Source organism: Mastomys coucha, unplaced genomic scaffold (assembly GCF_008632895.1).
Source record: "Mastomys coucha isolate ucsf_1 unplaced genomic scaffold, UCSF_Mcou_1 pScaffold10, whole genome shotgun sequence".
NCBI classification, from domain to species: domain Eukaryota; kingdom Metazoa; phylum Chordata; class Mammalia; order Rodentia; family Muridae; genus Mastomys; species Mastomys coucha.
Window position 1 is genome coordinate 988,519 of NW_022196892.1, and position 13,267 is coordinate 1,001,785.

Below are 13,267 nucleotides of genomic sequence, written 5' to 3' on the forward strand. Positions count from 1 at the left end.
TTCCAATAGAGAAGTTAGGGCAATGACTGAAGGAGCTGAAGGGATTTGCCATCCCATAAGAAGAACAACAATATCAACCAATAAGGCCTCCCGAAGCTCACAGGGACTAAACCATCAACCAAAGAGTACACGGGGTTGGGGTATATGGCTCCAGCTGCATATGTAGCAGAGGATTGCCTTATCTGGCATCAATGGGAGGGGAGCCCCTTGGTCCTGTGGAGGGTTGATGCCCCAGTGTCAGGGAATGCTAGGGTGCTGAGGCGGGAGTGGGTGGATGGGTGGGAAGCACCTAATAGAGGCAGGGGGAGGGGGAGGGGATGGGGGGTTGTGGAGGGGAAACTAGAAAGAGGATAACATTTGAAATGTAAATAAATAAAACAAGCAATAAAAAATTTAATAAAAAGATTGACAAATGTCATAGCAATTTATATTAACTAAGCACATCCTTTTGTCATTCTATACATCTTCAGATAAACTAAACTGGCCTGAAATAAGACTGATGACATCTTGCTTAAACTCCCACCTATATTTCCACATAGATAAAAGATATAACTGAATCATTAGCTTTTACTGTCATAAAAGAGTCAATATACTAGTGTAATTAAATGTTTTCATTATCTGAGTCTTAATACAGTCTTCAATACAGACTGCAGTATTTGTGAATTAATAAAATTTAAGTATTGATTACTCTCACTTCTAGAGTTTATGAGGCCTAAAAGACAGTATAACGCATTAAGTTCTCATTTGCAAAAATACCCTACACACATAGAAACAGATGAGTGCAGTTTCAGTGAAAGGCATACCGTTTCTCTTGGCTGTCTCTGACTTTCTTTTTGACAGTTTTTAGGACCCTTTTCCTCCAACTGAGTTGCTTCAAGCAGCCTTACTTGAAGCGATGTGCCTCGTCTTATTGCCATGTTTGGCTGCTATCACTGGGAGGCCTGCCCTTTTCTAAAAGAAAATGGAGGAGTGGCTCTTGGGGAGAGGCGAGGTGGGTGAGGAGAGAGGGGGCAGGAAACTATGGTCAGGGTGTAATAGATGAGAGAAGAATAAATTTTTTAAAAGGAAAGCTGAAATTATTTCTACAGCTATAACAGCACTTTTAGTAGTTTGGATATAAGCTAATAGGACAAGGGTAACTATAAGATGGTTATTAATTAATGAAAACTATTTTAAGGAACTGGAGAGATGGCTCAGCAGTTAAGAGTACTTGTTGCTTTTGCAGAGGTCCTGGGTTCAGTTCCAAGCACTTACATGGTGGCTTATGACCATCCAGAACTCCAGTTCTATGGGATCTGATGTCCTCTTCTGACCACTGAAGGCACCAGGCACATATGTGGTATATTTATACATATATATGTATATATATATATGTATATATATGTATATATATGTGTGTGTGTAGGAAAAACACTCAAAGAAAATAATTTTTTACAAAAGAAAAAATTTAAATCCTCACACTTCTGGTTTTTGATATATAATAGTTTGTCTGTGTATATGTGTGTATACATATATACATATATATGTACATACATGCCTATATATGCAGCACACGTATGGATGTAAAGAAAGATCATTCAATTGGTGGGTTAGAAAGAGATGGGAGGTTAGTGTCTAACATTTGCAAAGACTGCTGCTCTCATCTCTGATACAAAAATCAAATCTAACAACTATAAACATCACAATAAAAATACCCATCAGGGCAATCAGACAAAAAGACTTGAATGAACTGAATCCCAGGCATAGATGAGCTCTTCTTAAAAGCAGAGAGATATACCATTGTTTTTATTTCCAGTAGAGCAAAAGACAGATAAGAAATCATCCACAAATGAGGATGGGGAGAAAGCAGCCTAGAGTTAGTGGCTGCATTGGGCTGGAGTGGTTAGAATTCTGAGAAGCCCCCGCTGTAAGGCAAGCTGCACCTTTCTGCCAAATTCCCCCTGGGTCTCCAGGGGCTGATGATGCAACAAGAGGGTGGAGAGAATTTTATTTGCTGAGTTCTGGGATTTCAGCTACCAGGGCTCAACAGGGACCCAAGAGAGCTGAATATCCTCTGAAGCATTTTAGGCCATCATAGAGCACTAGGAAGCTGTTCTCAGTGGTTTCTACATTGATGGTCAGTGTAGTGTCTTAGTTAGGATTTCGACTGCTGTGATAAAACATGAGGAACAAGATCAACAGAAAGAGTTTATTTATCTTAGAGCTCATAGTTCATCATCCAGGGAAGTCAGGGCAGGAACTCAAGTCCAGAACCTGGAGGGAGGAGTTGATGGTGGCCATGGAGGAATGCTGCTTACTGGCCTTCTGCTCACTACAGGATGGCCACTGCCCACCCGCAATGGGCTGGGCCCTCCACATCAATCACTAATTAAGAAATTGTACTAAAGGCAAATCTTATGGAGGCATTTTCTCAATTGAGCATCCCTCTTTCAAAATGACTGAATCTGTGTCTAGTTGACATAAAACTAGCCAGCACAACCAGGAAGGACCAGATCATAGACAACAGAATTCCAGTGACACCTGGGTCTCCAGGTACTGATGATATAGACAAAGAGTACCAGTGGTCCAAGGACCTGGCATCTGAACTGTAAAACAGAGGAAGATACTAACATTTGTCACACACGTGTATATCTGCTAAAACTTCACCTGGAGTCGGAGTTCTATGTCTGCTAAAGGGAGGGACCTGACCTCTTCCTCAAAAGACCTGAAGCAGCAATGAACTGGATCAAACTGAAGCTAGGTAAAGCCCAAGCTCAGCCCAGCCATAAGCAGACTTGGCTTGAAAGAGAAAGGAGTGTTCTCTTTCTGGAGGTGAGTTCCTTTTGTCTTAGGTTTTACTTTTCTTTATATGGTCAGTCCTCTGACTCTACAGGTTTTATACCCGAGGATTCAACCAACTGTGGATTCAAATATTTGCTGGGAATACTGTTTTGATTGTACACACACAACAGGACAGCATGACTATTTACATAGCTTTTATACTTTATTAACTATTATGAGTGATGTAGAGATGATTCACAATATATGGAAAGATGCATGTAGGTTGTATACAAACACAACCAGGTTTTGGTGTCTGAGGAGTCCTAGAACCAATCCCTGTGGGAACTCTAGGGCATCTTTGCACACATATGCTACGTGAATCACTGGAACATATATGGATGTAAGAAAACCACAATGGTGGGTTAATGAAAATGTGTGTAGCAATGACCTGGGTGGCTCACTGTTGAGTAACTGAGGACGATGAACCATGGGCAGCATGTTTTTCTCTAGGTAGCATTCAATAATTGCATAGTCTTAGTACTCAGTGAAGGAGTAGTGAGATTTTAAAATTACTTTTTTTCTAAAATTATATTTCTACAAGCATTTCTAAAAACAAAAAATAAAAATAAACCAAACAAACTTGTTTTCTTGTTAGAAAATAAAATGTCCTTCAAATTCTGAATAGTTACTCTTTTCCAAATGCTGACTTAGATACCAGAGCGGAAAATTAAAACACAGCTCATCTCTAAGTGGAAGTCACAGTCTACTAGAAAAGGCAGACCTGTAAATAACTATGAATCAACTCAATAAATGCTGTTACAGAACATATAAAGAATGTTATAGAAACCACAGTAGATGCGGTTTCATTCAAATGGAAGAGCCAGCTTCAGGGCGAAGGATAGTCTAACTCAGCTTAAAAGAGGCAGTGACATTTCACAGATGGAGAGAATGGGTACAGAAGTAAGAACTTGAAAGAGTCCCAAGGCTATAAGGTTTGTGGATCTGAGAGTCCAATAGTCTTATAGACAGTTTGGGCCCTATAGAAGATAGAGAAAAGGAGTTGGCTGTAGATTTAGCTGGACGTAACAACTTGAGCCAGAATGAAAAATCCTGCGAGCACCACATCAGAGATCTTGGATTCATTCAGGCCAGCAAATAATAAAAGCAGCTTGGTATGCTTGACAATACTTCTGGAGCATGCCATGCTGCCATACTGTTTAGAAACTGGTCTCCTTCCCTGGGCTAGGAGCACTCAACAATGAGGAAGACAGGAATGGGCCAAGAAAGGAAAGAAGTAAGATTTGAAAGATGAGCCCACAGAGATAAAGAAACTTTCCTGACTTCTCCACAGTTGTAACTTTCATCATCATAAATACTTATTAGTAATTCATAGTACTCATTTGTAAGTGACAAGGCTTAGTAATAAAGCACTGTTGGCCTAGTTCATTTCCACATAAGTACAGGTGAATTCTGACTTTAAAATTCCACTGTGGGTTGTGTTTAAAAAAAACAAAACACATGCACAGTATCAAGAAGATGTTGATATTAACCGAGGAAGAAAAGTATTCCACCCTTGGGAAAGTGTTAGCCTCCAATAACATCAGCAATAATATTTGAAATGAGAATGAGGCTGACTCACTCAAATCTGGGGGGAAGCAGTCCAAGGCTTCAGCCTGTCGGACAGCAGGAGACTCCTAGCTTTGGGTTTCCTGTCCGAGCATCCCACCCTGGGTCTCCGTAGGCAGGCAGTGCAGCCATACTTCTTGCATCATAGCCACAATTCAAGCAAAAAGGAGAAAAGAGCAAAGCTCCAAAGCCAACCAAACAAAGTAATCAGATAAACGGGGCAGGCAGCTGAGTTGTCAGATAAACGGGGCAGGCAGCTGAGTTGGCCAGGACAGCCAGAGACCCAACTCAACTAGTCACCTTCCTTGACTTTGGTGTAGCTAGAGACAGCCACGTAACCTGCTTCTGGCCAAGGTAATGAGCCCTGGCCAGAAAGCTTCAGCTACATTTCAATGGCCAGAAGAAGCTGGAGTTATGGCTATCTTGACCAACACTTTTCAAGAAAAGAGGGAATGAGTCTTGGAAGTGAACAACGTCACAGCAGCCTGACCCACTAACCTGTGAAGCTGAAATTCTACTGCCTAGCTGTTGAAACCCCTGCCATCCCAGGAAGTGAGACAAATAATTTTTTCCTCAGGAATCAGTTTGTTTTTGCTATTAATGAAGGCACAGGCACACATCTTTTACTTGAAATTGTATTATCCCAGCATAATATAATTTGAGTAATAAATTATATTACACGGAGATTTGGGAAGTTTACATAAATTTTTATTGCATACAAAAAGCCTTCTAGGAGTCCAAGCAGACAGTTGGTATTTTATCTATTATGCATATCAATTGCAGTGAAAGTGAGCATGCTTGCTACAACTCCGACAGAAGCACGGACACCTGCATGAGCTCAGTATTCTACACGCTCACCATAACGGTGCGGGCAAGCCAGCTGCTATTTTCCTTCCTGCCCAAATATTTTCCAAATACTACCCTGTTTTTGTTACTGTAACGAGGTAACAAAATTCACAGAAGTATTTAACAATTGGCTACTATATATATGACAGATTGCTAAATTTACTAACAGTCCTACTGTTCAACTATAATATCCAAAAAAAAAATGCTACATAAATTCCATGCTTGGAGGCCTTAATTCTAATTTAACTTAAGGTAATAAGAATTAATTTGATCCAAATATTTGCCAACAGGATGAATTCTGTGATGTATGGAAGGGTAATGCTGAATTCACTGTTTTCTATTTCTTGCTGCTAAACAACATATCAGCTTGCTCATCTCCTGAAATTGCATAAAACAGATAGGAGAGCTAATTTAAACAGTTGTTTGTGCATTCAATATTTATAACCCGGATCTTGCATGACTGACTGGAAGCAGTGAGTTAGAAGGTTTAGCTCAGCGGCTGCCTGGAGTGATGGATGGCCTCGAAGAATTTCTTGTTCACTGACCAGATCAATCACATAACAGAATGGAAAAAAAATCAGCCCAATCCAGATTCCCAACATTTCCATCTGTATGCACAGCTATTGCTGGAAAGAATGTATCATAAAACAGAATGTGAAGCTACTTAAGAATAATAAAAGCCCACCAAAATGATGTAAAATGTAAATATGAGAAATAAGGTAACTGAGTGATATTTTACTTTTTAACTGAATATTAATGAAAATCTTATGACATTTATATTCCAAAAAGTTATGTCAATTTAAGTGATATTTTGACTGAGCTCAGACACATGAGAGAGGGAGTAACAGTTTGCAAATCAGTGAAAGGTTTAAATATTTTTGGCAGTGTTTGCGGTTGGATTGTACTTAATCAGACTAAAAGGTAGTGCTGTGACAATTATCATATACTGCTGCTGTTAATTATTTCTATGGCGGTTCTGAAAAAGGAGTCTGTTGGAGTGTGAACAGTCATCTGCTGTTTCAAATTACAGCAATGCACACATTGATGGCTAACCTCAAACATGTATTTATGGAGTCATGGTGCAAATGAGGACTCTTCCTTCCTGTGGTCTAGAGATAGACCTGACTGACTTATGAGACTCCACTATGAGCATCTTCATCCAGGTCCTCATGGCTGATAGCCAGCTAACAGCCTGCAATCAGCTGTGGTGGGAGTATTTACAACACAGGAATTGGCAAGTGCTGTATGTGAGAGTCCCCCCTCCCCAACCAAGAGACAGGTGCTACCCATTTATCAGTACATAGCAATACAATCATTGTTCTGATTGAAATGCATGTGTGTCTGTTGGGGTGTGGGCAGGCTTGAGAGCTGATGAACATAAATAAAGTTGATACGTGCTGAGTGAGTAAAAGAGAGAGCAGTCTCAGTACCTGGATTCTCTTCTTTGGAGGCCTAAAATGTCTGAGGTTAGCATCCAGGGTGGTAGACATGTCCTTTAGCATCTCCTGGGGCTTTCAAACAGTAATGTTGTCCCCTTGAGTAAGTTTCCTCCTGAAAGTAGACATGAGAGAGGACAGGCAAGAGGATCCAGCAAGTGACAACACAGAAAGTAGAAAGCATAGGGCAATAAAGAGTAAAAAGAGATGGAAAGACACATGAGGTGAGGAAGAAGCAGAAACTGGGCAAGGATGCATATGAAGAAGAGCAGGGACATGGAGAGGGATTAGGAAGCAAGAGTTTGCTCCTAGCAACAGCTCATCGAATCTTACAGCAATTGATTCGCCGCATCTGCCTTGCTTCACAATCTTACAGCAATTGATTGTCATCTGCCTTGTCTTGTTCCTGAAAAGCTTCCCACAAAGGTGGAAATAGGGCATTATACTAAATAAATTACAAGTGGCCTCCTGTACACTTGAACTTCTGATGATAGGTAAGGAAATGTCTTTAAAATGCTGGACACCTGGCATCTGTTCTTGGTGTGGTGGTTTGAATAGGTATGGCTCCCATAGACTCAAGGGTCTGAATGCTTGGCAATAGGGACTGGCACTATTAGGAGGTGTGGCCTTGTTGAAGTAGGTGTGGCTTTGTTGCAGGAGTATGCCACTGCAGGGTGGGCTTTGAGATCTCAGAAGCTCAAGCCATGCCCAAAGCAGCATTCACTTCTTGAGCCTGCCATCCAGATGTAGAACTCTAGGCTCCTTCTACGGCACCTTGTCTGCCTGCAGGCTGCCATGCTTCTGGCCATGAGTACAAGGGACTGAACCTCTGAAGTGTAAGCCAGCCTCAATTAAATGTTTTCCTTTATAAGAGTTGCCATGGTCATGATGTTTCTTTACAGCAATAAAACCCTAAGACACAGGTCTAAAGCTGAGGGGTGCAATCTCTGTACTGCTGGGAGTCTGACCTAAACTTTTAGAAGCCAGACCCTGGGGTTCACTCATGAAGCACTGTGTGAGGAATTCTTGAATGGGTTTCTACATGCATACACCAGACAATAGCTAGGGCTGGAGGATGGTAAGAAGTCAGATACTGGGCAGCTCTGTATCAACAGAATGACAGTTGTTCTTTAAATTCAGTTATATCAGTGTCATCTACACAATTTGTTCAAATATGTGTTTTGGGACCATTTTTTCTGTCTGAGTAGTGGAGTGAGGCATAGGAACGTTCAGATCCAGTGTTGTTGGTAGAGGTATCATGCTCTACGAAATGAGAAAAAATGTGGGATTGGTTACTCCAACCCTCAGGATAGAGCTATTATATCTGACATCTTAGCAAGAATTCAAATTCTTGAAATTCAATTTCTTGAATTCAAATTCAAAGAAAAAAAGACATATTAATATGGAGAGGGCTGTCCTGAGAGGGAAGAAGAAAGGCATTATGGGCCAAACATTCTACTTATGATGCTCTCAGCTTGTTGTGGCAGCTATAATTATTTTTAATAGTTAACTTCAAAAGCCCTCCTAGCTCCTGCTCCAAATCCTTACCCGCAGATCTACTGCAACTATCTGTATATGAATGGACACAAGTGGGTATGTTAAGTGTCTTAATTAACTACCATGCTCTCAATTAATTGTTATAAAATTAAGTTGGTGAACCTTGAAATAAACCAGAAACATGGAAGAGGCTACGAGAAAAAAAAGAGACAGGAAGAAAGTGGGGGAGGGGTGAGAAATCAAAGAGGGATAAGGAAAAGAACAGGAGAGAGGAAGATGGGAAGGGTGGAGGAGAGACAATGAATGCATCAAAGCTTTCAAATGCTGGTTTCCACGCCTGACTGTAATCAAGGCATCACCTGTGATGACTTCCCTGCGCTTCATGTGGCCATAACACACCAGTGTCTGGTCTCTCACTGTTTCCAGTCAGCATGTTGAATGAATGAATGAATGAATGAATGAATGAATGAATGAATGAATGAGGTAACTGAGTCCAACTGCAGCCAGCCCTTCTCCACAGCCTTAGCCATCCCTACTAAAAATTCATGCCTATGTAGATGGGACCATGGGTAGATGGGATCCATACTGTTCTGCCACTGTAACCTCCTCAAAGCTTATGCCATGCTTCTGTCACCAAGCTGGCAAGGACAAGGAAAAGCACTTAGTTTTTGCTGGCTGCTGAAAAGGTTTCATCCATTTTTCCTACCTTTTTTTTTTTTTTAATGCCAAGTAAAAATTATTAGTGCTTATTTGCCTCCAGGAGCAACAGATCTAACCCAACACAAGCAAGCTCATCTAAAACTGTTGTAATAGCTCACATCAGTGACCACCACAGAACTTCGAGACCGACTGACTTCCAGGCTCAAAACTGTCACTAGTGACACACCTTTCCTCTGATACACAGCCTTAATTTTACCCTGTCAAATAATGAGTCCAGTTGCAAAGAGGTGTTTCCAGTCCAACATCCCAAACAAAACCCCTAAAGCTCCCTTAAACTGGCTGAGTGTGTGTCAGATTCCCACTCCTCAAGAGCAAACATGAAAGAAAAGGACTCCTATCAATTAAACACCACTCTAGGACCTGCGTTATGACCAGTTTTGTTAGATACACAATTTGCTGATGGGGGAGGTACATAAGCAAAATTCAGGTGATTTAGAGAGAGAAACATTTGACAAAATACGCTAGGCAGACAGCCAAGACTACCACACTTGGCTCTCATTTGCATCACTAGAAGAGAACTTAAAATTCAGATTATTTTATAGCCCTCCTAGTAGTAATTATTTTCAGCAGAAATCATTATGATAAAGGTAGTGGATAAGGAGAAAGGCGTTTATGTGGTCCCCGACTGTACGTGGGCCCCACAAATGACTAGCTGTATAGTAACTGCACTATGAGACAATGTGATGGATAACACTTTAACTGAGTGACTGAAACTTCATCCCACATGAATGCCAGCAGCCTCCTGGAATCTACTGAGGAGGATATAGTACTTGCATAAAATTCCTGCCAGATATGCAAACCAGGACTCTAACCAAAATCAAATAGCAGATATACCAAGTACGGGACATTCTATAAAATAACTGACCTGTACTTTACAAAATGTCATTGACGCAGAAGACATAGAAAGACTAGAAACCACTCCACAGTGACATGTGTGTTATATATAGTAAGTAATCCTGGATCACAGCCATAGCAGCAATGAAGGATGGGATGTCTATAGCATACAGCATAGTACTGTGTCAAAGATAAATGATTTTGAAAGTTGTTCAGTGTATGTGGATGAATGTCTTTCTTTAGTGAGTACACAGAAGAGCCTCCTGCCAGTATCGTCTGTAGACATTTCTGAGCACTTCTACTGTTATTCAGAAGTAAACAGTAGTCAAAGTTTTCATTAAACTGACTCTCTGATGCCACTCTTGTCCTAAGTGATGTATTTCTGTTGTCTGGGATCCTAAGGCTACCTCAATCATATACAAAGTTTCATGATTAATCAAGGCAGACTGGCTCTGCATAGTCAAAGTTCAGAATCATTCACTATTTTCTGTGCTTTCTCTGCTCCCTACATGCAGAAGATTCTACCATCTGGCTTCTGCTGCCATGCTTGCTTCCCTACCCTGATGGGCAGTATGTATCTTAGCCTGTGTTCTATTGCTGTGAAGAGATGCTGTGGCCATGGCAACTCTTAAAAAGGAAAGCATCTAATTTGGAATTGCTTACAGTTTTCAGAGGTTTAGTCCATTATTATTATGGTAGGAAGCATAGCAGTACTCAGTCTGACATGGTGCTAGAGAAATAGTTGAGAGTACTATATCTAGACCTAAAGGAAGCAGGAAGAAAAGGTACTTTGGGGTTTTTGAAGCCTCAAAGCCCATCCCAGTGGCATACTTCCTCCAACAGGCTACACCTATCTCAGCAAGGTCACATCTCTAATCCTTCTCAAGCATTGAAATCTCTGAGCCTATGGAGGCCATTTTATTCAAACCATTACACTCCACTCCCTGGCCACCATCGGGTTGTAGTCATATCATAATGCAAAATGCATTTAGTTCAACTTCAAAACTCCCCAAAGTCTACCACAGTCACAAAACTGTTTAAAAGTCAAAAGGTCAAAATCTTTTCTTGTAAAATCAAAATTAAAAAGCAAGTCACATACTTGTAACATATAATGGCAAAGAATAAACATTGCCATTCCAAAAGGGAGTAAAGAGAGCATATGACGAAATACTAGACCAAAGACTGGAAACCAACAGGGCAAACTCTCAACTCTGCATCTCCCTGTCTGACATCAAAGTGCTCTTCATATCTTCAACTTCTTTCAGCTCTGTTGAGTGAACATTTCTCTCTCTTGGGCTGTTTCCACGCCAGATCTACAGCTATCCTAACAAGTATCCCATGGCTCGGGCATCTCTAACATCGTGGCAGTCCAGACTTCACCTTCATAGCTTCACTCAAGGGCCTCTCTGGGCCCCCATATAAACACTCTCTTGACACATGTCTGGCCTTGACAGTGTTTCTTAGCTGTGGAGGGAGATTCCAATCTCCCTTCTTGTATCCGTGACTAGAAGGCTAGAACCATATGGTCAAAAGCTGCTGAGTTCTACTGCTTGCTAGTACTAGAACATGGCCCCTAATTCCATTCCATGTGCATCAGCTTTCTGTTTCCAGTGGTTTTCTCCATTCCTTAAGCTTTTCTTTAACTCCTTCTCATAAGCTGGAAGCTGAGTTAGGTGGAGTCTTGACCTGAGGTCACCAGTCCCTTTATTCCATCAGGCTCTCCTTTAAACTCAGCTCCTTGAACAAAGGATACTGCCTTGTGCTCCTTTTCTCCTCAAACTGTATAGTTTACATTTTTCCTTATTCAGTGTGTTCCTTTTCATTATAGATCTGCACAAAAGTGGTCACTACCAGGCAACATAGTCAATATCAGTCGGCTGCAACATTTCCTCTGCCAATGCTATTAATCCAACTCTTCAATTTAGCCTCAGGAAGACTTTTTGGACAAAAGCAAAAAGCAGCCACATTATTTGCCAAAATATCACAAGAATGGTCTCTGGACCACTTACCAATATTCTTCTCTTCTGAAAACATCTTAAGCGGCCCCTACAGGTCAAATCACCCTCAGCACCTGGTCTTCCATGCTCCTACTATGATGGTCCATTAAGCCTCACTTAAACTGTTCAACTGCCTTTTGTAGTCCAGAGTCCCAAAGTGTTTCATATTTTTCCAAGCAAAAGCATGGTCAGGCCTATGACAGCAATATCCCATACCTAAAACCTATAGGGCCATTCTTATTCAAATTACCACACTATCAATCTGGAACCATAAGCTAAAATAGGCCTCTTTCCCTAAGTTGCTTTTGGTTTATGGTACTTTACCACAGCAACAGAGAGTAACTAACTCTCTGTTAGTTACTTTCAGAGTTTTGGGTCTTATTTTAAGTCTTTGGCCTGTATTGATTGGTTTAGTATATGGTAAGTGAGAACAAATTTTAACTTTTGACATGTACATACTTTGTTTACCCAGCAAGACTTCTTAAAGAGACTTTTCTACCATATATTTTGGCAACTTTATAAAAACCCAAAAGGTTGAAGATCTTTGGCCTGATTTCTGGGGCCACTAGTCTTTTCTACTGGGTTGTATGGTTTAATGCCAATATAGGATGCTGTGGTTTCTATGGCTCTGAAAACTGTCCTGAAATAATATATTGTGAGTTTTACTCTTTTTGTTTGCAGTGGTATTTGTTTAATACAGGGTCTTTTGTGCTTCCATATAAACTTCACAATTGCTTCTTTCTGGTGCTGTTCTGATGGGAAGCCTGTAGTTCTCTTTGGGCAATGTGGACAATATTAATCCTTCTAACCTATGAACATGGGATTCCACATTTTAGTGTCATGTTCAATATATTTCATCCAGAAGCTGGATTAAGCAGGTACAAATGCATCTGGCTTTACTTGGGTTCCAGGAATTCAAGCTCAGGCTACTCAATGAGCCATCTCCACATCTCCATTTGCTTCCTTCTACTGCTTTGGGGTTTGGTTTGTTCTTGCTTTTTTAAGTAACTACAACTATTCAGTTGAACATTTTAATTCCTCATGTAAGTTCTCGATATTACAAAATACTTAATACCACTTTTGCTGTAATCATAGATTTGGGAATGCCATGTTTCTTTTCTTAGGAATTAAACATTTTTTTTCCTTCTGATATCAGTGATCCACCTGACTACTCAAAAGTGCCATATGATTGACATGGTGGCACATATCTTGAATCATAGTACTTGGAAGGCAGAGACAGGTAGATCTCTATGATTCTAGACAAACGTAGGCTGCATAGTAAATTCCAGGCCAGCTAACTACATAGAGAAACCTGATCTCACAAAAATAAAAAATGAAGTATCTTGTTACATCTTCATGTATTCTAAAATTTCTAAAGTTTCTCTTGTGAATTTTCATTCAGTGGTGGTGCACACCTTTATTCCCAGAACTTGGGAAGCAGAGGCAGGTGGATTTCTGAGATAGAGGTCAGCCTGGTCTACAAAGTGAGTTCCAGAACAGCCAGGGCTCCCTGTCTCGAAAAACCAAAAAACCAAAAAACCAAAAAACCAA

General features: G+C 40.6%; 1 protein-coding gene across 8 annotated transcripts in view; it reads right to left on the minus strand.

Annotated features, from left to right (window-relative positions):
- The window catches only part of CUNH3orf67 (chromosome unknown C3orf67 homolog), a 231,407-nt gene that overhangs the window by 186,959 nt on the left and 31,181 nt on the right, over positions 1-13,267 (minus strand). Inside the window, exon 1 of one of the 8 annotated variants that reach the window (XM_031344516.1) lies at positions 6,663-6,724. The exons of the other annotated variants lie outside the window; for them this stretch is intronic. Within the exon in view, the coding sequence (XP_031200376.1) occupies positions 6,663-6,706 (44 nt within the window). The 5' untranslated portion in view covers positions 6,707-6,724. Of the gene's footprint in view, positions 1-6,662; positions 6,725-13,267 lie in introns of those variants that run through there. 8 annotated transcript variants of the gene reach the window in all.